This window comes from Mustelus asterias, chromosome 21, assembly GCF_964213995.1.
Source record: "Mustelus asterias chromosome 21, sMusAst1.hap1.1, whole genome shotgun sequence".
NCBI classification, from domain to species: Eukaryota; Metazoa; Chordata; class Chondrichthyes; order Carcharhiniformes; family Triakidae; genus Mustelus; species Mustelus asterias.
Genome location: NC_135821.1, coordinates 55222813 through 55248449, shown reverse-complemented (window position 1 = coordinate 55248449; position 25637 = coordinate 55222813). Strand labels below are relative to the sequence as shown.

At 43.8% G+C, this 25637-nt stretch overlaps 1 protein-coding gene across 1 annotated transcript in view; it reads left to right on the top strand.

Moving 5' to 3' along the window:
* Window positions 1-24031, top strand: part of LOC144509286 (keratinocyte-associated protein 3-like) — a 38065-nt gene extending 14034 nt beyond the window's left edge. Inside the window, exons 2-6 of the mRNA XM_078237912.1 lie at window positions 9103-9287; window positions 10318-10377; window positions 11029-11220; window positions 16885-17019; window positions 20915-24031. Of these exons, the coding sequence (XP_078094038.1) occupies window positions 9103-9287; window positions 10318-10377; window positions 11029-11220; window positions 16885-17019; window positions 20915-21001 (659 nt within the window). The 3' untranslated portion in view covers window positions 21002-24031. The remainder of the gene's footprint in view (window positions 1-9102; window positions 9288-10317; window positions 10378-11028; window positions 11221-16884; window positions 17020-20914) is intronic.
* The last annotated feature ends 1606 nt before the right edge of the window (window positions 24032-25637 follow it).

Sequence of the window (25637 nt, the reverse complement as noted above, 5' to 3'; positions counted from 1 at the left end):
AAAATACACAGATCTGCCATGAACCAAAAACTCTCTAACATGTAAATCCAGCATTTAGGGAAAGGTCTTCCAAATGCAACATTCTTAATGAATTACAAACAGAGGAGAATTAAGTGTTTTAAGAGTTCCTGCCAAGGTTCTGTGCATATGTAGGTCTATCCATATTTCTTAAGACAAATGATGCTCTATTTTGTAGCTCTTGGTTACTTGGGAATTCTGTGGGGATAGGCGTTTTGTGGAAATGAATAGTTTTAATATTTGACTTGTTGCTACATCGACAGGTTACTTCATTGTGGTTAGCACTGCTGCCTCACAGCGCCAGGGACCCGGGTTCAATTCTGGTCTTGGGTGACTTGGCTGTGTGGAGTTTGCACGTTCTCCCCGTGTCTGCGTGGGTTTCCTCCGGGTGCTCCGGTTTCCTCCCACAGTCCAAAGATGTGCGGGTTAGATTGATTGGCCATGGTAAATTACCCTTCAGTGTCAGTGGGATTAGAGGGGTAAATACATGGAGTTATGGGAATAGGCCTTGGGTGGGATTGTTGTCGGTCCAGGCTCGATGGGCTGAACGGCCTCCTTCTGCACTATAGGAATTCTATGATTCTATGACCTAAACTATATTACAATTTTCATCACAGCAAATAATAACAACTCAATCAAGCAGTTCTGCATTTAGAATAAAATATTAGATTTGTAGGACAAAATAACTGTGTGATAAAATGGATTTCAATGAAACTTGGAGGGTGGAATTATCCATTGTGGAGACCAGGGGTGGGTGGAATATTCAGTGTGATTCTCCTTGAGCTGAGGAGCTCTGCGAATTTCATGGCAGGCTGAGTAAGAAGTTACCCACCCACCCCACTGTGAGCCCATGGGGTTGAAGGCTGCTGCTCTTACTTTAGAATCTTGGAGTTGCGAGCAACCACATCCTGGGATCCTCACTCCATCCCTTCCAAGTAAAGGACATCCTGGAGGATAAGAGATAAGTGTTCCTCCCTTTCATACATGAATGTGTATGAAGATATTGCTCTTCAACCAGTGCATTGCTCTTTGACCTCTTTGTTGTGAATCAGGTGCAAGAAAGCTCCACACCTTGCTGGGATCTCAATGTTGTGAGACCCATGAGTCAGAGAGCCATAGAGGTTTACAGCATGGAAACAGGCCCTTCGACCCAACTTGTCCATGCTGCCCTTTTTTTAAATCACTAAGTTAGTTCCAATTGGCCCATATCCCTCTATACCCAGGAGTAAACATGCTGCAATGTAGGCTTCACCTGTCTTATCCCTCTGTGTGACCCACCTGATGAGACCTTAACCTACCAGCCCCTCACCCTAGGCTTGCCACCCACTCTCTCCCCTGACTGTGACTTTTCTCCTATCACCAGGGCCCTGAGCGCTCTCTCCAGGTTCACTCTACCCCACCCTCCAAGACTCACGCCCTCCCCTTCTCCGGGCATTCTCTTCTCCCTTCCCCAACTCTTCCCCTTACGTCTGCTTCCCCTGTCCAGCCTTCACTCCACCCCTGAACCCTAGCCTCCAAACCTTCCAGCCTTCGCCTGCTTCCCTTGGTTAGGCTTGGCGTAGTGTTCGCTAACGGCACCCAAGTGAAGCTGCGCAAGGACCCAAGAAAGAGAAAACATGGTCAAGAGGTGACACTCGCTGGGTGTACGCCACTTATATATAGTTGTGAAACTGAATGTTCTAAATCCAAATATGATGTGCGCGCTACGCCGCATTAGATTTCCAAAGGAAAAATTACTAAATGGGCAGGATTCTGGTGCCCGTCTGAAGGCAGGAATGGAGTCAGGCAGGGGTGAAATTTTCCTACTCTTATCAGTGTGCCAGTTCTCCTTCACCATCCTGATCCCAGCCAGAATGCTCTGGGGAGGTGGTGGCGCACTGATATTGCCACTGGACTAATAATCCAGAGACCTGGTGCTGCTCTGGGAACCCGGGTTCAAATCCCACCACGGCAGATGATGAAATTTTAATTCAGTAAAAGTCTGGATTGGACCATGAAACTATTGTCGATTGTTATGACAAGCCATCTGGTTCACTAATGTCCTTTAGGGGAGGGAAATCTGCTGTCCTTACCTGGTATGGCCTACATGTGATAATGTAATTCCAGTTTATTGGGGCTTAGGAGTTCTTATTTTAAATAAAACAACAACTAATATAAACACAATACCAATACTCAGTAACACAATACCACAACAACAACTCCATTACAGCATAGAGGCCACTTATACATTATGTGACCTTCTGGGGTTTCACCTCTCGGGGTTACGCCTTCCAGGGTTACAAACAGTTCATCCAAATATTTCCAAGGATCCACACAAGACCCGACCTTCCGAGGTTGCATCTTCCGGGGTTAAACCTTCCTGGGCTATGCATTCCGGGGTTGAACCTTCCTGGGACTCTGGTGCCATAGCAATGTTGTTGACTCTTAATTGCCCCTCAGTTCAAGGGCAACTAGGGATGTGAAACAAATGGTGGCACTTGCCAGCGACGCCCACATCCCATGAAAGAATGAAGGAAAAAACATTCTTGCTGGCAGGGAACTTAATTTGGAAGGCAAACTTAATTCTGGCAAAGTGACCTTTTAGTTAGCATGCATCAAATGCTAATGAATGCAAGTGAGATTTGCCAACATCAGGAAATTTGACCCATCTTTAACCTGCTTTGAAAGTCGAAAGAATTAATTCACTGTTTATCCTGCCTTCAGAAAACGGATTATTTGCCTCCACCAATCACGATTCCCACAGCTGGCGGGAGTGGAAAATTTCTGTCCATAGAGTTCACATTTTCAAAATGAGAGATCGAGGATTTTCAAATGTCCGCGGGGTCGAGACTGAGTGCAGGCAAACCGTGGTCTCCAGGGTCATCTTGACATCTCCGGGACTGTTTGGAATTTTCAAAGGGAACAGGAAACACCAGGTTGCCAACTGAAAGCCCGTTAAACTCCTTTAGGGAGCTCATTAAGGAGCCCGTCCGGTGGAGAAAGCAGTTTTCAAAGTTGAATTCAGTGAACCTGAAAAGTCTTGTGCGTGGGGCCATTTGAGCTCTGGGGCCTTGGTAAAGTTTATTTGTCTCTTTTTTTTTTAACCTGTTTTTTTCCAGGATTTCCTTAGGCCACTTCAGGGATTCTTCCCACATGATGGTTTTCCAGTCCCTTCTGTGCTGCTGACCCTCAGTAGAGCTGCCTGCACCCTCCTGCGTGGCAGTGGCAGCTGCCAACATGGCTTCCTCCTTCCTGCTGCAGCAAGATAGACGCGGCAACCATGGGTTAGGGGGTGGGAGTGCGGATCCCACTGGGAAATTCCAGCCTTCCTGTGACTAAGAGCATTAATTGGCTTGTTAATTGAGTGAACAAGCTACCTGCCCCTTGCGGGTGAATAGCACTTTCACACCTGACCCTGCTTCTGGGAAAATGGTTGGGATCGGGATGGTGATGGGGTCGGAGTCAGAAAATTCCACCCTGCCTGACTCCATTCCTGCCTCCATAAGGGCTCCAGAATCCTGCCCATTTAGCAATTTGTCCTTTGGAAATCTAATGCTGCATAACTCGCACATTATATTTGGATTCGATGTGAGTATTTCAGCTATGTAGTAGATACCGTGAGGCTGTTTTGCCAATCGTAACAGCACTGATAGTATTCTGTGTGGTAGAGTTGCAAGGATACTTCCAACACAAAGCACTTGTCCAGATGGTTCTATTACAGAATGTCAACCATTTAACATTTTCACAGATAGATACAGTGGTATCTATGACAGTGTAGCAATTGTAAAATAAGTGATAGCGAATTGGCAACCTGTTTTCCTTCTCAGGAGAGGTGTAAATCAGGCTGTCACTTTAGCGCACAAAATTAAAACAAACTCCTTTGGTTTAAATGGTATTACTGAACCGATTGGCCAAGTGAGACCATCCACTAGCCCACTCCCACCCTGTTCTAGTCAGAACCGGCCTTTTCTTTCCATAAAACGTACAAGTTATTGTTGCTATATTTTTATTGGACCCTGAGGTTTGTGTTTATTGTTGGATAGTTTAACAAGATAGCGAGGTCAGAGTGATAACCTTCTTGTTCTTTCTCTTTTACAGAGGAGAGTTAATGTTTAAAAACTTTTGGCTTATGTCAATCCCAAATGTCAATAATCTCAAATGATAGGAAGATGAGTTGTGTCCCTCACCCCACCCCACCCCACAAGTATACACTGGAAGTTAGTTATTAGAGAACTACCTTTGGCAGCCAACAACACAAATTAATCATTAGCCCTTGGGAGGGAGGACAGCCATATGTTGCAAAATGTCCATGTAAGCAATGCAGTGACATTTTTTGTGACACCGTGATGCATTCTGATGTGAATGGTCTCATTGGGCAAGATCTAATGAAAAAAATTCTAAATGCTGGAAGAGCGAGACATCGGGAGAGAATGGTGCTGTTTTTTTATCACGAACCGCGAGTTGCAATATTATGGCACTTAGTGCAAAATAAAAAGGGGGGCTATGATTCTCGCCAGTAAGAAGGGTATGGAGCCTAAGCTTGCCGGTAAAGCAGGCTGCAGCACGCCATTGCTCAGGCACCCCGATCTCCCAGTGTACAATATGGTCAGTGAGGTAACCAGCACGGTCACAGAAAATGCACTGATTAGCATTACTGATAAAATTTACATGACATTTTGATAAGGAATAAGGTAAAATCAAAATAAGTTTTTTTTAAAAACAGTTAGCAATGTTAATATAGCACCAGTAATAACTGACCTTGTTTAAGGCATCTTTACGAAAGGAAGTAATCTCAAGGCATTTGGCAATGTGTCACAAAGAATGAGGAAACTGCCATCTAAGTTGCCGCTCTGTCAAGGAGAAGGAGCAGAGTAGAGGTGTACAAAGAATCACCTGAGCTACTAGGCCATCGTCCCCCAAAAGACAGGAAAGAAATAAGGAAGAATGATTTTAACTCACTGAAATGAATTTCCAACCATCTACCTAAAGCTTAACGTGAGAATAATTACTTGTTTTATTTATTTGTTAGTCACAAGTAGGCTTACAGTAACACTGCAATGAAGTTACTGTGAAAATCCCCTAGTCGCCTGTCCGGGTACACTGAGGGAGCATGGCCAATTCACCTAACCTGCACATCTTTGGCGTGTGGGAGGGAACTGGAGCATCCAGAGGAAACCCACGCAGACATGGGGAGAACATGCAAACTCCACACAGGCAGTGACCCAAGCCAGGAATCGAACCCGGGTCCCTGGCACTGTGAGGCAGCAGTGCTAACCACTGTGCCATGATCAAACAAAGGCTCCATAATGTGATGGGGACCAATGAAAGCTGGGTCTTATTAGGCATTAAGATGTTCCACTGTAAATTTCAGAAACCAAGTTAGTGTGCAAGCTTCTACATTGGTAAACCAAATATTTCTATTCACCTTGCTCGGTCAGATTACCTGTTTTTCGATGAGAACCCAAGCTTCCCAAATCAAACTGCTGAGAGTTCAAATGTCAATATTTTCTGTCCTTTCAATCTGCCTCTTAGCAGGAAGGTGAGGTTTATTGGGTTCTTGATTTGCCTGCTGGGCAAGGAGCCTCAGTCAGCCAGCTGGCTTGTCTGAAGAAACAGAGAAAAAGAACAGGCTGAGAAAAATAAATGAATGGTGACTCATCATTAACCTGAAGAGAGACCAATTACAATAATTCCAAAGTCAGGCATCAGATGCCCCCCTCCAAAGGGAACTAGTCAGTGTGTGTCACCTCAGCGCGCTTGCTGCACTGTTTTGACTGCAGGAATGGAGGATGTACAGTATTTCATTGCGAGCATTTGTAAATGGATACACTTAAAAGCCAAACTGCTTTGCAAGGATTACTGGGTAAATGGTATGCAATAATGGGTGTGGTACTTACTTGAGAATTACCTTCACTTTCAAACTCAGGAAGGCAACAGGAAAGTAGCTGTGAATTGCAGCCAGAGGCAAAAAAAATGATGCAGGAGCCTGAATCATGCGCAATACTTTTCACTTCAATTATAAATATCTATAATAATCATGGATTTTGTGTGTCTGCACTTTTCTGATTGGTCAGTGTGTTGAATTATTAGGCAGAGTCGGCGTTCAGCAGGAAGTTTCACATTTTCCCCTGTGATGAAGGTAGTTGTAGAAATGCGAACTTTTCTTTTAGGGTTTAAATTTGATTCCACGTGGCAGATCAGGAATACAGTGGGGTATATTCATTTCGGAGGCACAGTGGTTAGCACTGCTGCCCCACAGCGGCAGGGACCCGGTTCAATTCTGGCTTTGGGTAACTGTCTGTGGGGCATTTGCACGTTCTCCCCGTGTCTGTGTGGGTTTCCTCCGGGTGCTCCGGTTTTCTCCCACACTCCAAAGCTGGGCGGGTTAGGACGATTGGCCATGCGAAATTGCCCTTTAGTGTCGGGGGATTAGCAGGGTAAATACATGGGTTACGGGGATAGGGTCTGGGTGCAGGCTCGATAGGCCGAATGGTCTCCTTCTGCACTGTAGGGGTACTGTAGGTTTTCGATTATTCTATGTTCAAGATTTTCACACATACAGTGAGAGTGAGAGGTGAGTTCGGTGCATACTCAAGAGGTCAGCCATCGATCTACCTGCAATAAAACACATCCAGCATAAGCCAGGTGAAGATTTTTTTCTGAACGCCTGTCCTCACTGTGAGGATTTGAAATCGATGATCCCTCATCACTGACCACAAAACAAAGGAAATAGACTTTCTCCCTGTCCATTTTTCCTCCTGATCATTTTAAAATCCTTCAGTGAATTAGACCTACTCTGCTGGAAATAGTCCCAGTAACTCAAATCTCTTTTTATAATTAAAACCTCCCAACTCTGGAACCATCCTGATTAATAAAGTTTATTTATTAGTCACAAGTAAGGCTTACATTTACACTACAATGAAGTTTCTGTGAAATTCCCCTAGTCGCCACAGTCCAGCGCCTGTTCGGGTCAATGCACCTAACCAGTACGCCTTTCAGAATGTAGGAGGAAACCGGAGCACCCGGAGGAAACGTGCAGGGAGAACGTGCAAACTCCACTCAGACAGTGGCCCAAGCTGTGAATCGAACTGTGAAGCAGCAGTGCTAACCACTGTGCTACCGTGCTGCCCCATCTGTAGTGTGTAGTCTCCAGGGCTTTAACATCCCTTCAATATACCCCCAAACTGCAATCAGTGCTCTTCACAATGGCCAAACCAATGTTTTGTGCACATTTGTTTGATTCAAACTGGTGAAGGAAAGATGTACGACTTAGTTCAGGAAAATAATGCCTCACCCACAGAATAATCACCCCCTTGGAATGAAGTTTCAAGAATATTTCAGAGTAGAGGCAAAAATCCAAGTCATACAAGAGCAAGTTGGATGGCATGATTGGAGTTTTTAAAAAAATTATTTCATAGGATATGTGTTTTGCTGGCTGGGCCAGCATTCTCCATATAACCAGACAGAGAATGCTGGAAAAGCTCAGCATCTGTAGAGAGAGAAGACAGATGTTGGGTTTCAAGTCCAGTTGACTCTTCATCAGAACTAAAGTGAGGGAGAAATGTGTTAGACATTAAACTGTAGCTATCAGAGATTGCAACAACATGTAGCAACCATCACTCAAATCAGCCTCCCATCCATTGACACTGTTTACACTTTCCGCTGCCTCAGAGAGGCAGCCAGCATAATCAAGGACCCTATGCACCCCAGACATACAATCTTCCACCTTCTTCTGTCGGAAAAAAGATACAAAAGTCTGAGATCATGTACCAACCGACTCAAAAACATCTTTTTCCATGCTGCCATCAGACTTTTGAATAACCTACCTTGCATTAAGTTGATCTTTCTCTACATCCTAGCTAGTACTGTAACACATTCTGCACACTCTCCTTCCCTTCTCTATGTATGCTTTGTCTGTACAGTGTGCAAGAAACAATACTTTTCACTGTATACTGATACATGTAACAATAAATCAAATCAACCTTAAAAACAAGGGACAGATGGCCTAGTGTGGCATTGGGGGAAATACATGTGTGGGTTATTTTTTAGTAAAGGGATTTAAGATAGAGGGGAAATGTCACAGTCTAAAGTTGTTGAACTCAGCGTTGAATCCTGAGGGCAGTAACATGCCTAATCAGAAGATGAGGTATTGTTTCTCCAGCTTGCACTGTGCTCACTGTAACAGGCCAAGGACAAATATTTGGGCATGAGAGCAAGGCGCTGAGTTAAAATGGCAAGTGACTGGAAGCTTGGGGTCACCCTGGGCAAAGGTATTCTGCAAAGCGATCGCCCAGTCTGCATTTAGTCTCCCCAATGTAGAGGAGATGGCAATTGTCTGTGTGTTCCTCTTTGGATGAATGAAGGATAATAAGATAAATGGTCTTCCTCATCTGTAGTCACCTTATGATCCTACATAGATAGGTTTAAACAATAATCACCTCTCAAAAAATCATTTTTCAATCAAAATTATTCCCCTGTGCCCCCGCTCGCCAGGAGAGTTTAAAGTTTATTTATTAGTGTCACAAGTAGGTTTACATTAACACTGCAATGAAGTTACTGTGAAAATCCCCAAGTGGCCACACTCCGGTGCCTGTTTGGGTACACTGAGGCAGAATTTAGCATGGCCAATGCACCTAACCAGCGGACTGTGGGAGGAAACCGGAGCACCCGGAGGAAACCCACGCAGACACTGGGAGAATGTGCGGACTCCGCACAGACAGTGACCCGAGCCGAGAATCGAACCTGGGTCCCTGACGCTGTGAGGCAGTTTTGTCTCTACACATGGCAAACAAAATTCACGCAGTTGCAAGTGGCTGCACAGGAAAACATTATTTTTCAGTTTGGCAGCCAAGGTTAGGCAGTTGATGAAATTAAACTTCAGCACTACTCCCCAGCTTGCCTTCTGATGAAATAACATGCAATTTTCTTTATTTAGCTATATAATGGAGGAAGGTGGATCAGCAGTGTGTGATAGAAGAAGACCATTTATGAACATAAACAAGAATGGTCTTTTGGCTTCCCCTATTGCTTTTCCAAAGCAAGGGAAGCCCATTGTTCAGACTGTTGTTTAACATTCACAAGTATTTTCATTTCCCTGTCTTGCAGATAATCTGTTGGATAGAAAGCAGCTGATGAAAGTAGGAATCGCCTTGATTATAACTGGACATTTAAACTTCATTCTGGGAGCGATTACCCACGGCACAGTCTTGCGACATGTCACATTGCCAGGAGATGGCATTTCTGTTGAATATTCTGTAACCAACATTATGTCCGCAATCTCAGGAATACTGGTACTTATTAACTTATTAATATAGCTTTCGAAACACCAAGCTGTGTTTTATTCAAGCTTGAAGAAGTATGTTTAGTCATCACTGGGAGGTTTTCATTGATTCATGAGTTTCAAGCTCATCAGAAAGAAACAATGGTTTTATTTCAAATTTGATGATAGAAAATGCAATCAGAACGTAACTCCAGCACTGACATTATATGGACCAACTGATCTAATCTTTATTTTTCTCTGTGTCCTGATTTGCTTTACAATCTCGTTGCATAACCTGCAGCCTCAAACAGATACCAGAAAACATTTTGGACTACCTCAAGTTGTCTTCAAATTTATAGGTGCTAAGCTGCAAATATTATACTTGGGGAGGTAAATAATGCTACATTCACTGCATATTATTCTCTTTAAATAGTACATTCAAGAGATATTTTGTGGGGTTCAATTCTCAGTGTGCAAATATGCTCTCATTTAATGAGTTTCCACACAGAATTGAATCCCACAAAATATCTCTTGAATGTACTATTTAAAGAGAATAATATGCAGTGAATGTTGGTTTATGAATACAGAACCACTCATATTGGCACCAGCGTGACTCATTTCAGATGTCAGGTTTCCTAAGGCCTGGAGTTGGCCAGGCTTAATGTTGGAAGACTGGTTGTATGTGAGGCATGCAGCTTCATCAGCCTCCTGCCTCGACTCAGTTAAAACCAGAAGTGGGTGAGTTGGGGTTGAGATTTTTAATCTTTGTGACTAAAATCAAATCTCTGAAAGTGGCAAATAACTGCAGTGTGAAATCTCCTCAGAAATTACTCCTGAATTTTTCCTTGATGCTCCCCTTCCCCATCCAAGACAATTGCTCCAAAACTCCAGGGTATGGATTCGATGTGATTCAATGGATTGTATCTCTCATTGGATTACATTCCACAATTATTGTACCTTGTACATGTGCCGCCTTCTCTGCAAAACATGAAACTGTTGAATGCTGCGCTCACAAGATTCTACTAGATGACTATAAACTCACTTCTAAATCTGTATTTCAGACGATTTGCACTGGCATTGTAGTGATTGTGTTATCGGGGAACATGCCTCGTACAGTATTGGTGAGTAGAATTCATTAATTTTATGCATCTTATTTAGTACTGGATTAATATCACCTTCACAATAGTTAACACTGAGGCAGCATCTTCGATAAAGTGGAAATAACACTTCGCAAGGGAGAGTTGGACATTGAACAGACAAGAAAAATTAAATGAGGGTAAGGGATGAGCAGAGAGTTTGGAGATTTTTATTTGAGGTAGAAAGAAAAGTTTTGATTTATTATTGTCACATGTATTGGGATACAGTGAAAAGTATTGTTTCTTGTGAGCAGTTACAGACAAAACATACCATTGATAGAGTACATGGGGGAGAGGGGAAGGAGAGGGTGCAGAATATAGTGTTGAAGTTACCAAAAGTAGCAAGCTACTGGAGGTTGATGAGAATTTTGGAGTGAAGGTTGTGCATTGATGCTCTTCTGTTAGAAGACAAGGGCTGGGTAATAAGATGACTAGAGTCAGGAATACAGTCTATGAAAGCTGGGATATAAGACCTGTGGAGGTAAGATTGCCATTTTTGGCTGCAGAGGGATTTGTAAACATGAATGAGGATGATTCAAGAAGAAAAGTGAAAGTTTTTTTTTGCTTGTGAACTCGTTCCTGTATACCACAATAAGAAAAAAGTTTAACAAATGTTTTTTTTGTTTACCTGTGTAGCAATACATTGTGTTCGTAAGTAGTATGCTCAATTCCCTCATCTCCACGGCCTGTATGCTCATTCTGGGAATCTCTGTGGTGATGACCATTGCAAATGGTGGAAGAACTTTGCTCACACTTTGTCATCTCAGCTCCACTAAGGATGTTATACAAGTAACAAATGAATGTCCTTTTGACCCGACCAGAATCTACGTAAGTTGGAAGTACACATGCTAACAATGGCTGCTGTGTATTTGCTAATTGATGTGTGGTCAAATTTCTATAAGATGTGAACCCGTTTACAATTTATTCCTGGTAATGCAAAATAAAATGCTCAAAACATGAGAATTATCCAGTAATATGAATTTTACAACTGTAATAAAACAGTATGGGGCATGTTTTGATCTATGCTGAATTCATTCTTCACAGGCAGCGAGTTTGCACTTTCAATTCAACTGAACAGATCATTTGGATTAAATAATTTCAAATTAAAATGATTATGAATCACATAATCAATCATACAAGTGTGAGGTCATGCATTTTGGTTGCAAAAATGGAAAGGTGACTTATTATCTAAATGGGGACAGACTTCGGGGTGCTCCGGTGCAGAGGGATCTGGGTGTCCTCGTTCATGAGTCACAGAAAACTAGCACGCAGGTACAGCCGATAATAAAGAAAGCAAATAGAATGTTGCCATTTATAGCTAAAGGAATAGAAAAAAAGGTAAGGAAGTATTGTTGTACAAGGCATTGGTGAGGCCGCACCTGGAGTATTGTGCACAGTTTTGGTTCCCTTATTAGAGGAAAGATGTAGTGGTATTGGAGGCAGTTCAGAGGAGGTTCACTAGATTGATTCCAGAGATGAGGGCTTTGTCGTACGAAGAGAGATTGAACAGTTTAGGCTGATACTCTCTGGAATTTAGAAGAATGAGGGGAGATCAAATTGAGGTAATCAAAAGATATGGATAAAGTAGATGTGGAGCAGATGCTTCCACTGGTGGGGCATTCTGGGACGAGAGGTCATAGTCTTAGGATAAGGGGTAGCAAATTTAAAACAGAGTTGAGGAGAAACTACTTCTCCCAAAGATTTGTGAATCTGTGGAATTCGCTACCCCAAAGTGCGGTGGATGCTGGGACAGTGAGTAAATTTGAGGAGGAGTTAGACAGATTTTTAATTGGTAATGGGTTGAAGGGTTATGGGGGAAGGCAGGAAAATGGGGATGAGGCGCATATCAGCCATGATCGAATGGCAGGGCAGGCTCAATGGACTGAATGGCCTAATTCTGCTCCTATATCTTATGAACCAATGTGAAACATCATGAAACATGGTCATATTGTATTTGTATTGATGCAACATTGTGTAACAGCAGTTTACCAGGTAACAATTGGACTGAAGTGGATTGAGTGTCATTGTTGTTCCACACCAAATTTGCAAGCCCACTCTCAATCTCTCAAATTCTGTACACAGGAAATTAGGCCTGCCCTTAAATGTTGCCAAAACAAAGCTCATATCAATCCACACCTGCTCCGCCAAATATTTCCACCTTCCATACATGTTGAAGGAGAGACTCTGAAAGATGTTAAGCACTATCCATACCTTGGCAGCTACCTCCCTCAAAAGGCCTCCAATGATGAGGAGACTGGCATTGGATCAACTGTACCACATCCACCTTTTGCCAACTACACCAAGAAGTGTTTGACAGCAAAGACCTTTGAGGGGGAGGCGATGGCCTAGTGGTATTATCGCTTGACTATTAATCCAGAAACTCAGCTAATGTTCTGGGGATCTGGGTTTGTGGAATCTGAATTCAATATCTGGATTTAAGAATCTACTGATGACCATGAAACCGTTGTCGATTGTCGTAAAAACCCATCAGGTTAACTAATGTCCTTCAGGGAGGGAAATCTGCCGTCCTTACCTGGTCTGGCCTACATGTGACTCCAGAGCCACAGCAATGTGGTTGACTCTCAGTTGCCCTCTGAAGTGGCCTAGCAAGCCACGCAGTTCAAGGGCAATAGGGGTGGGCAATAAATGCTGACCGGCCAGTGATGCCCATGTCCCACGAATGTATTAAAAAAAATCAACAAAAGTCCTTGTATAGAGCAGTTATTGTTACCCTATCCTGTACTGAGTGAGACTGGGACTGTGCATCAATGATACACAAGAGTGCCAGAAATTATTCAGCAGCAATAGCTCTGCTGTATCCTCTGAATTCAATTGGAGCACTGTTGTACAAATGTTGGTGTCCTTCTAGAAGCCAGCTCCACAACCTTTCAGGTAAAACTCCTGTAAAATCAATGGCTGAAATGTGTCTCGCTCACCCAAGTTCTGCTTTCTCAATGCACAAATGCTTCTATTCCATGGAAGGGACAAAGAAAAAGTCTCCAAGATATTCTGGAGCTGTGCCTGAAGCATGGCAGCATTGGAATTAATGATGAGGAGCAAACTTGCTCCAATTGTTCCAAGTGGTAACTAACTGTTCATCAATCTACACCTTGCTTTGGGTCACAATGCCTTAATAATGAAGCAGTGTGGTAGCAGAGAAGGAAGGCACAGGAAGCAAATCCTGTACCCTGGATGCCAGTACCTCATGGGGTGAGCTGCCTTGTGTGCCCAAAGATCTGGGAGTTGGGAATTGGCCTGTTCAGTCGAATGAAAACCCATAGCAGAAACTCACAACCCTGAGTAGGTGCCAGCCTCGAATCGCGGGACGGCTAACAATGCCGAAAGGCGCCATATAAATACAAGCTGTTGTTTGTGCAGCAATTGGATTCATTTTGTGACCTCCATTAGTCAAATTTGCCTGTCTCAACTGACCAGAGGGTGATGTTAACCTGCATAAAGTGACCACTGACACACGCAGAGAATTGCATTTCCCTGGCGGATGGAGTGGGGGGGGGGGGGGGGGGGGGGGGGTGGAGCAGAGATGTTAAAGAAAATAATTGGCAAAGAAACCGAGGAACACAAAAGGAAAGGCTCCGACACATTTGTCAGTGTTGAATGGGAACAAATGAGACAGTTTTGTTTGGTGAAAACGTCTCTAAGCCTGCTCGGTATCTTACCTTTATTGCCGCTGTGTAATTAATCTATCTGACTGCTGGCTGTAATGTGCTGTTCTGTTGTACCCTGACGAGCTCGATTCTCCCCCTGTCTCGCACATCATGTTTGTGCCTCTATGTTGTTTGATCTCCATCTCCTGCTTACTTCACTGAGAATCAATTAATGACAACAATGTAGGCAATTTATTTCAGTTCAGGCTGCCTGAATACCGTGAGAGGATCCGACAATGCAGCAACCTTTTATTGTTCAATGCTGACATCAGTGATTCCTTTTATTGTTTTGATTTTCCCTTTCTTCCATATTTTCTCCATCTGCCTCCATTTTCGAAAGGCTGAAAGTGCCCGAGTGTCAGCAAAATTGATTTTCACTAAAAGGCGACAATTCTTTAGGTGTGAACTTGAATGCCGAGTTTCAGTAAGCTGTTCAACACCATACACAACAACAGCTTCCATTTATATTGTATTTTATTTATTCATGTTACAAGTAGGTTTTCATTAACACTGCAATGAAGTTACTGTGAAAATCCCCTAGTCGCCACACTCTGGCGCCTGTTCGGGTTACACTGAGGGAGAATTTAGCATGGCCAATGCACCTAACCAGCGTGTCTTTTGGACTGTGGGAGGAAAACGGAGCACCCGGAGGAAACCCACACAGACACGGGGAGAACGTGCAGACTCCGTACAAACAGTGACCCAAGCCGGGAATCGAACCTGGGTCCCTGGCGCCGTGAGACAGCAGTGCTAACCACTGTGCCGCCCATTTAATGGAGTAAAACTTCCCAAGAACTTGAACACCATGTGCCATGCTGTTGTATATAGCGTCACCACCTAGCCAAAATGGAGATGATTAGAAAACTCCATTTGAGGATGAACCACTTCCTGATGTGGGTTGCCCCCGCAACCGATCTGGCCTTTGAACGAGGTATTTCCTGCTCAGCCCACCCCCTGCCGGGGCCCACAAGCAAACCAGAAAGGGTTTCCTGTATTGTGAGACGCCTCCCCCCACTTGGACTTTAATTACCTACTTACCAAGGACCCACTTACAACAACTAAATTTGAAAGGGAACTTTGATCTAAAGACCATGACGAGGATTGATTTTACACATTTCGGTTTATTTTATGCAACTATCCTCCTTTCAGTGCAGTTTACTGGAGAAACCACCAGGCTGCTATTGGGTCAAATAGTTTCTATTTCTGGTTTGTAGAGACTTCCTTACAATAGTTTCTTAAAAAAAACAATTTGCTGCGGTACACTGTTTAAAATACAGTCTGCTGAGTAAAATAGAGTTTATTTACTGTAAAATACCTTGCTGTAAGTCCCATTCTGCTTCCAGCTCGAAGCCAAAACAGCGAGGTGGTGCTAACAAATGGGACATAATTTAATGTCCCCAGGTGCATTTCATTATGGGGTGGGGGGGCTTTTAATCAGGTGGGAGGGTGCTGGTAGGAACCTTACCATCTTCGCACCTCTTCCCCGATTAATTCCAGAGTGGGAAAGCTCAGAGATGGCCTTCCCAGCCTGCCCTTTGACCTCGGTAAGTGGGTAATTAAAGTCCAAGTGGGGGGAGGCGTCTCACAATACAGGAAACCCTTTCTGGTTTGCTTGTGGGCCCCGGCAGGGGGTGCGCTGAGCAGGAAATACCTCGTTCAAAGGCCAGATCGGTTGCGGGGGCAACCCACATCAGGAAGTGGTTCATCCTCAACTGGAACACTGTGTCCAGGTCTGGGTGCCTCACTATAGGGAGGCTGAGAGTGCAGAAAAGATTCGCAAGAATAGTTCCAGCGAAGAGGAAATTCAACTTTGAAGATAGATTGGTAAACAGGAAGAGCACCCAACAGAGGTGGCAGAGGAGCATTCTGGGAGAAGTTGGCTCAGTCAATAAAAGATACCAATTACTGATTACACAGCGCCAATAAAATGCTTTGGCCTGTGTTAAACATCCTGCAGAGAAACAGGATTGAAGCACATTTCTTGGAGAAGAGAAGGCTGAGCGGGAGATCTGATCAAGGTATTCAAAATCATGAGGAGTATGGACAGAATTGATAGGGAGAAACTGTTCCCATTCATGAAATGATCAAGAACAAGAGGGCACAGGTTTAAAATGATTGGCAGAAGAATCAAAAGCGATATGAGGAAACACTTTTCAACACAGTGAGTGGTTAAGGTCTGGATTGCACTATCTGAAAGTGTGATGGAGGCAAATTCAATAAAGGCATTCAAAAGGAAATTAGACCGTTATTTGAAAATGAGCGATGTGTGGGAGAAGTCGACTCAGTCACCTCGACTGAACTGTGGGTAGGGGAAGAACCCCTCCCGTGATAACCAGGAAGAGCATCCAACAGAGGCGACAGATGAGCATTCTGGGAGAAGTTGGCTCAGTCAGTAAAAGATACCAGTTACTGACTACACGGCACCAATAAAATGCTAGGGCCTGTTTGAAACATCCTGCAGAGAAACAGGATTGTAGTACATTTCTTAAAGGCACAGTACCATCACACAGTGTAAACTTGAACTGAGCTCAGCAAAGAAATATGGTCTTCCTGTCCTGTGAGGGCAGGGTGCAGGGAGGACTAAAACTATCATCTAGCTAACTTGGGATTCAGTTTTTCCTTCTGTGGAACATGCTGGAAGACACGTGTTGGTGTGGCCCTAAGAGGAAAATATGTAAACAGAGTAAAATTAGTGCCATTTACACAGTTAATTGTAATTCACACAACTGCAACCTCTCAATGTCTCATTTTGCAGCTGTGATTTAGCTAGGGTATTAATCTTTCTTCCACAGGGGACAACCTTTAATTTAATACATTTGTCTCCCAGGATACCACACTCGCGATGTGGATTCCATGTCTGATACTTTCTGGTGTGGAGGCTTTCCTATCTATCCGATGTTTCTTAGTCACGATGAACTTACTGGGAGGCAAGAAGCAACGACTCAAACATGACAGGAAAGAGGTAGGAGAATCAAGCAGTCAGACCTTCCCGTCTCACTCATTTGCAACGAGCCTCCCTTGTTTGAAAAGCAGCTGTGCATATTTAAATATTCCAATTGCTGTAAATCCTAACTCCTTCGCTGATGTTGACGGTTCTGTGACTGTTAGTGGGTTAGCACTTCTTAATGTAGTTTTGGAGTTTTTGAACTCTGTTGTAGGACAAAGTGTTTCAATTTGGTTAGATCAGCACCATCTGGGGGCGAATTAATATAAAATTGTTTAGTGTTTAAAAGTCAACCCGGGTAAGCGCCAAGGCCTATAACAAGGGAGGAAACCATAGAATATAGGTTTGCTTACCTAACAAAAGCCCTTAGTCTGAGAGAATTCATTAAATCAAACATCAGGACATGGGAGGGGAAATTGGTACCAATACATCCAGACAGAAGCTGGGATGTCAAAGAAAACTTGTAACAATAATGAATTAGGTCAGCTAAGATGATTAAGTCTTCATGCTAATTGGATATTATAAGTAAGCAAATGTGCAATGGTAGTGATTCGTGTTTAAGATTTGTATCTTATGCATGATGTAACCATATTCAATAGTTGTGAGTAGATAGAGATAACTCTTATACCTACATAGGTATATGTTAATTACTTATCAAATTTGAAACAGCCAAAGAAGAGGCGTGTGAATTGGCCAGAAAAAGCAGCAAACCTGAGGACTGGGAGAAATTTAAAATCCATCAGAGGAGAACAAAGGGTTTAATTCAGAAGGAGAAAATAGAATACGAGAGTAGGCTTGCAGAAAACATAAAAAACTGACTGCAGAAGCTTCTATAGATATGTGAAGAGAAAAAGACTGGTGAAGACAAATGTAGGTCCCTTACAGTTAGAATCAGGTGAATTCATAATGGGCGACAAAGAGATGGCGGACCAGCTGAACAAATACTTTGGATCTGTCTTCACTAAGGCGGATACAAATTACTTTCAGGAAATACTAGGGGACAGAGGGTGTAGTATGAAGGAGGAACTGAAGGAAATCCTTATTAGTCAGGAAATTGTATTGGAGAATTTGCTGGGACTAAAGCCCAATAAGTCTCCAGGGCCTGATGCTCTGCATCCCAGAGTGCTTAAGGAAATGGCCCTAGAAATAGTGGACGCATTGGTGATCATTTTCCAGCAGTTGTAAGGTTATCCACTTTGGTGGCAAAAACAGGAAGGAAGATTATTTTGAATGGTGGCAGTTTAGGAAAAGGGGCAGTGCAACATGACCTGGGTGTCATGGTAGAACAGTCGCTGAAGGCTGGCTTGCAGGTACAGCAAGCGGTGAGGAAAGCTAATGGCGTGCTGGCCTTCATAGCAAGAGGATTTGAGTATCAGAGTAAGGATGTCTTGCTGCAGTTATACAGGGCCTTGGTGAGGTCACACCTTTAGTATTGTGTGCAGTTTTGGTCTCCTAGTCTGTGGAAGAACATTCTTGCTATTGAGGGAGTCCAGCGAAGGTTCACCAGCCTGATTCCTGGAATGACAGGATTAACATGAAGAGAGACTGGATCGACTGGGCTGTATTCACTGGAATTTAGAAGAATGAGAGGGGACATCATACAAACATATAAAATCCTGATGGGACTGGACAGGCTAGATGTGGGAAGAATGTTCCCGATGTTGGGGAGGTCCAGAACTAGGGCTCACAGTCTAAGACTAAGGGGAAGCCATTCAGGACTGAGATGGGGAAGAACTTCTTCACTCAGAGAGTTGTGAACCTGTGGAATTCTCTACCATAGAAAGCTGTTGGGCCAGTTTGTTTGATATGTTCAAGAGGGAGCTGAACATGGTCCTTGTGGCTAAATGGATCAAGAGGTATGGCGAGAAAGCAGGAGTGGGATACTGAAAGTGCATGATCAGCCATGATATTGAATGGCGGTGCAGGCTCGAAGAGCCGAATACCCTATTACTCCACCTATTTTCTATGTTTCTGTGTTCAAATTAAACAAGACAGCACCATCCTCCATCTTCAGATGGATTTATTGTTTTGCGTCTGACCTTTTCACTGACACCTCCTACTTGGAGTTTTACCAATAGTCAACAGAGATAAAACGCCTTCTCTCTAATATACTTGGATGTAGGGACAGGAAGGTACCATTGCCAAATTTGGAGATGACACTAAAATAAGTGGGATAGTAAGTTGCGATAATGAAATAAGAAATTTACAAATGCAAATGGGTAGATTAAATGAATGGGACAGAATTTGGCAGATGGAGTTGAGCATGGATACGTGTGAGGTTATCCATTTGGTAGGAAAAATACAAAGGCAAATTATTACCTAAATGGAGAGAAACTTCAGATTGCTTTGGTGCAGAGAGACCTGGGTGTCCTTGTGCATGAATTACTGAAAGCTAGTATGCAGGTACACCAGGTAATAAAGAAGGCACCTGGAATCTTGGTATTTATTGCTAAAGGAATAGAATGTTAAAGTACTGAAGTGTTGCTGCTACTGTACAAAGCATTTATGAGACCAAACTTAGAATATCGTGTACAGTTTTGGTCCTCTTATTTGAGGAGGGATGTTGTTGCATTAGAGGCAGTTCAGAGGAGGTTCATTAGATTGATTCCAGAGGTGAGGGTTTGTCTTACGAAGAGAGATTGGGCAGTTTAGGCTGATACTGCCTGGAGTTTAGAAGAAGCAAAAATTAATTTCTCCTAAAGGTATTTTAAGTATGAAAATTAAAACAGTTACTTTATCATAGAATCCCTACAGTGCAGAAGGAGGCCATTCGGCCCATCGAGTCTGAACCAATGGCAATCCCACCCAATCCACATCCCCATAACCCCACATATTAACCCTACTAATTCTTCTGACACTAAGGGGCAATTTAGCATGGCCAATCATCTTAACCCGCACATCTTTGGACTGTGGGAGGAAACTGGAGCACCCGGAGGAAACACAGGGAGAACATGCAGACTCCACACAGACAGTCACCCAAGGCCAGAATCGAACCTGGGTCCCTGGCGCTGTGAGGCAGCAGTGCTAACCACTGTGCCACCAAGCCACCCTTGTAAAAGATTTTGGTACAATTTAAAAAGTTCCTTTCTTTGGAAAGGTAATTTCAGGTGCATGATGTTAATGTGTGAATTGTAATCATTTATAACACTCACAATAATTCAAAACATCTACACAATCTATAGTCAGAAGAGAAAGCTCCCTCTGTCATTCCTGTCCCAGTGCTTTGCAGAGGCAATGGACTGATTATCTACATTGAGGGTGCTCTGGTTTTAAATAAATATTTTATTATTTTTAAACAATAACATTTCTTGCCTGTTATTGTAAATCACATGGAAATAAAGTGACCACATATAAATAAGCTAAAAGCTGTCTTCAAATTCGGAAAGTAATCAGGCACCAAGCAGAGCACAAATTGACTCACTGTCCCCTTTACATAGCACATTACTGCAGTATCCTAAAAACAACTTCTCTGGAAATATTCTATCTCCAGGCTCTGGCAATCCCCCAAGTGCAGTGTCAGAAATATTCAAATAAAGTCAGTTTGTTCAATCATTCCAGGAAACCCCTTAACCTCAAAAAGGAGTGTCACTGATCTTAAAGAAAGTAAACCTTCACATCCGACATGGCTGGGTAGGCGAGAGTAAGTTCCACTAAACGAAATAAGATTTCAAGTTACGTTTTGGCACATTACGCTATATACAAACTCGATTGGTATTGCGATTTAATTCATTTTCTGCTATATAATATAAAGCAAATATAATATTGGAGAAAGTGGGAAACCCTTTCAGAAATGTAATTATCCTCTGTTCTACATCTTACCCTAATTATTGTGATGAGCTTAGCCTATGAATTCCTTGCAACATGCTTGTCAAGAATTGCTTCTTACTGGTCTTGTCTTTTTGGTCTCCGATAGGTCAAACAAAAAGATTCAGTAGAAATTCAGGAAGTGGACGAAGACAGTGAACTTCTGGAAGAAGCTACAGTGCGGTTCTGGGTGTGACTACAATCTCCTGCGTTAACTAATAAATAGCGCTGAAGGGCAAGGAACACATTCCTGAAATACAGGTCAAGTATAGGACAACTGGGATTTTCAGGCACTAGTATATTCAGGAATGGAGACAAAATTCATTCTGTGCCTGGCTCAACAAGCACAATACCATCAAATAATTGTTAAGAGTTCACAGGAACATGGTGAGATTTTTTTGGATCTCATATTTGTTCCCTTGTAATATTTTCAGTTTTAATCTATAAACCGTTTCTCTGTAAACACTTCTCTGCAGCAAATTGTTCTGCTGTGGATTGCACCGCCTGAATGGATGGTGGCAACGGATTCAATGGTAACTTTCAAACAAAAGTTGGATAAAGACATGGAAAAATTGCAAGGCTTTAGAGGGAGAACAGAACAGCAGAACTAAAGAGCTGGCACAGGCATCATTGGTTGAATTACCTCCTCCTTTGTTGTCTGATTCAATCTTTACAGAACATGGACGATGCAGAGGCCAACAGATTGGAAAGGTGACGGGGAGTGTCTTTTACCACAGCAGAGTTTGCAATCGGTGCATTGGAATTGATTCCAAACAAATGCTGAAGAAAAGCTTTTGTACTGTCATGCTAAATAACTCTATATTTTGTGGTACAAAGGGTGAGTCACCATTCGTCAAGTGGCAGGTCTGCACGTGGCAATTATGTCACGTCAGCAAATGATTATATGGTTCTTCAATCGATTTGGAAACTAAATTACTCGCATTTCATTTTTCATTCTGTATTCTTTGTTGGGTGTTTAGTAGATTGCACTCTGTCTGCAAGGACAAATCCAAGCTGGTCAATTACTGCCCCATCTACTCTTGATCATCAGTAAAGTGATGGAAGGTGTCATTAACAGTGATATCAAGTGGCACTTACTCAGCAATAATCTGCTCATCGATGCTCAGCTTGGGTTCCGCCAGGACCACACAGCTCCTGACCTCATTACAGCCTTGGGGTCCAAACATGGGCGAAGGAGCTCAGCTTGAGGTGGGGTGAGAGTGACTGTCCTTGACGTCAAGGCAGCAGTTGACCCAGTGTGACCTCAAGGAGCCTGAGCAAAACTAGAGTAATCAGGTTCACAACCACAGCCTGATTACTCGGAAATCACATTCTCACCGGCGAGATTCCCAACTTCTGGGTTTCGCCGGATTTTGAGGCCCAGCCACCATTCCCGCGGATGGTGAGCGTGGGCTCAAAATTGCCCCGATCAAGTGTGTTTAAAGCAGAGATTGACAGATTTCTAAATACCAATGATATAAAGCGATATGGGGATAGTATGACGAAAAAGGCATTGAAGTGGGTGGTCAGCCATGATCGTATTAAATGGTAGAACTGGCTCAATGGGCTGAATGGCCTGTACCTGCTCCTATGTTCCTAGCAGCTGGACATCGTCCAGGACACAGCAGCCCATCTGATTGGAACACCATCTTAGACATTCATTGCCTCCATGACTAATCCACAGTGGCAGTCGTTTGTACCATGTACAAGATGCACTGCAATAACTCATCAAGCCTCCTTTAACACCACCGTCCAAACCTGTGACCTCTACCCCCTAGAAGGACAGGGGCAGCAGACATGTGCAAACATCCACCACCTGCAAGTTCTCCAAGCCACACACCAGCCTGCCTTGGACATATCACTGTTTCTTCACTGTTGATGGGTCAAAATTCTGGAACTCCCTTCCTAACAGCATGATGGGTGTTCCTACATTGAATGGACTGCAGCAGTTCAAGAAGGCAGCTCACCACCTCCTTCTCAAAGGCAACGAGGGATGGGCAATTATGCTGGTCCAGACAGCAGTCCAGACATTCTAAAAACATTTTAAAAAATTAGAGTCTTCCCAGGCTTTGCTAATGATGTTATAATGAAGAGAAAGACTTCTCAGACTAATTGTTCTGATGGATTGAGCTACTTTTAGTAATGGAGAATGTCACTTTGTGAGGTGAGGTACCCCAACTTTAAGAAGCACTAAGGTGAAGGTTCTAAATGTGCCATCGAATGGAAGCAGAGAAACCTGAGGATAAATAACATCGTCTAATTTACAAAACAATATTACATTTATACCAAAACAAAAAATTATGATGTTCTTTACAACCCACATCACCTATACCGATGCCATTGATTCAGTGAAATTTGATTTGGGTCAAGGGTGAAGCAGACTTTGGGTCCGAAATGTAATATTGCAATTTGTGTTGAAACATCCTGGGTGGGATTCTCCCAAAAGAATTCTGTGTCAAATTTGCGTGGAAACTGGAATAAATCCTGCTGGTCTTCTTTGGGAATTTCAAAATGAATCTCCCACACACTGAGCACTGTGAATGTGAATCCCTCTAAAAATCTGTGGGCGGGGTCTATCCCTGCTGGAGAGGTCGGCAGTATCGCACTGAGTGGGCCACTGCGCATGTGCCGATCTGTCAGCGCCGAGATGGGCGCATGGGGCCCCTGTCTGCCGGCTTCCCGATAGCTGGCCAGCACCACGATCCCCACAATGCTGGCACTCTCAACCCCAACCCTCCCCCAAGGTCTGATCACTGGTCTCCAGCCTTGTTCTCGCACCCTGCCCTCCCCCATCTCAATGGCCAACCCTGATCATTGGCCTCCCTCCCCTACCGATCCCAACTGCAGAGTGGCAGCGAGAGTGCCCCCCCACCACAATTGCCCTCATCAGGCCTTGCCTCCTTGGCACTGCCTCATGTCCCCTGGGCATTGGCACTTTGCCCGGTGGGCTGTGCCAAGGGGCCCAGGTTGGCTCTGGCAAGGTGCCAATGCCAAGGGGGCAACCCCCTTCACCCAACCCTCTGGGGGGCCTCAATAACCACCCCCTTCACTCCAGTGGCGTCAGGCTACCAGCTCCCCACAAGTGGGGAGCTGCTGTAAACCCCGCTGGAGTGAAATACCCCTGGTGGGGTGGAGAGAGATGATAATAGGCCTGAAGATTTCAGTCCCCGGCCAGCTAATTATATTTAAATTTGGTCCTGCATATATAATGCAGCTCCGCGCCTATGTCTGACGCGGAGCTGACAGCGCTGGAAATCCGGAACTGGGAGGCGCGCTCAGGCTTGGGCGCCACCCGCGGATCATGCTAATCGAACACCGCTTGAATCTTACGGCCTGCTGCACAAAGAAATGAGCGCAGCTCGATGGGCGAATCGCCCCTGTCTCTCAGAGTTGCTGTCAGAGGTTAAAGAGGATCATTACGTCACTTCAATTATGAACTTTTGAAATATTTGTATATTTGGCCAATCAACACGTTTTGGACTCCGTGACTGTTTTAAACCCCTTACAAAGGTGTCGATTTAGGACGTTTTTACCATAGTTAAAATTTGATTTATGAGAAACATGTGATTTTATTATTTTTCATCCGGATAACTGTAAATGTTTTGAACTCTGACCTCTCGTTTCTCCCTTGCACCTGTCGATGTGATATTCTGTCACGTTTGCAATTATTTCAAACAATTCAGTTTTTCAAGAATTTCCTGTCTTGCCTAATCCATTAATTTTAAGAAATGTTCATGAAAGGGGGAAGGAATTTACCGATGCCTCAGGTGTTTGGATCCATTCTATTTAGTTACAAAACAAATTCCAGAGAAAGTAGGTTGGGATTTTCCGCTGTGGATTGTGTCGAGCGGATGTGGCTACTGGAGTGGAAAATATTGGAGAACAGGCAAATGGTGCTTCATGTCAACATTAACGCATGATGTGATTGTTCCCTCTCTCTCCCCCTCCTCCCCCCCCCCCAAATCAGCGAGGGGTGTGTTTCCTGACATTCAGCACTGGGAATATCATTTGCATTCATTAACATATCATTATCAGGTCTCTAACCCTGAATCAACCCCCCCTTCCCTCCCCTACCATCAGAAAATCCATTAATCTCGGTGTGACAGCAGAATGGTGTGAACTATAACTGGTCTCCCAAGGCGTGTACCTGGTGAGCAGGGGAGCTCAGGTGCGTGTAGCACTCGGGGGGAGGTGGTGGGGGGGGGGGGGGGTTGGTGGGAGTGGAGAGAGGGTCATCCCCAGGCAATGCCAGCACTGGGGGGGGTTCCATGTTAATGTACCCTAGATGGCTTTGCAAGTTTATCTAGTGACATTTTTTAAAAATTCACTCGTGGCTGGCCAGCATTTATTGCCCATCCCTAGTTGCCCTTGGAGGGCAGATGAGAGCCAACCACATTGCTGTGGCTCTGGAGTCAAATGTAGGCCAGACCAGGTAAGAACAGCAGATTTCCTTCCCCAAAGGGCATTAGTGAACCAGATGAGTTTTTCTGACAATTGACAATGGTTTCATGGTCACTGTTAGATTCTTAATTCCAGGTTTTGTTTTTATTGAATTCAAATTCCACCATCTACTGTGGCGGGATTTGTACCTGGGTTCCCAGAACATTAGCTGAGTTTCTGGATTAATAGTCTAGCAGATATACCACTAGGCCATCGCCTCCCGAGTCTGAACAGTTCAAGGTGCCAGGTCAACTGAAAGTAGCCCATTGGATATAATTAACAGAGTACCCCCAATTAAGGAGGAGAAAATCAGCCAAGTATCCAACTCCCTGAGTGCCTCCAGCCAGCCCCAGCAGGATATTGGCGGAGGGTGCAATCGGATTACAGCTCCC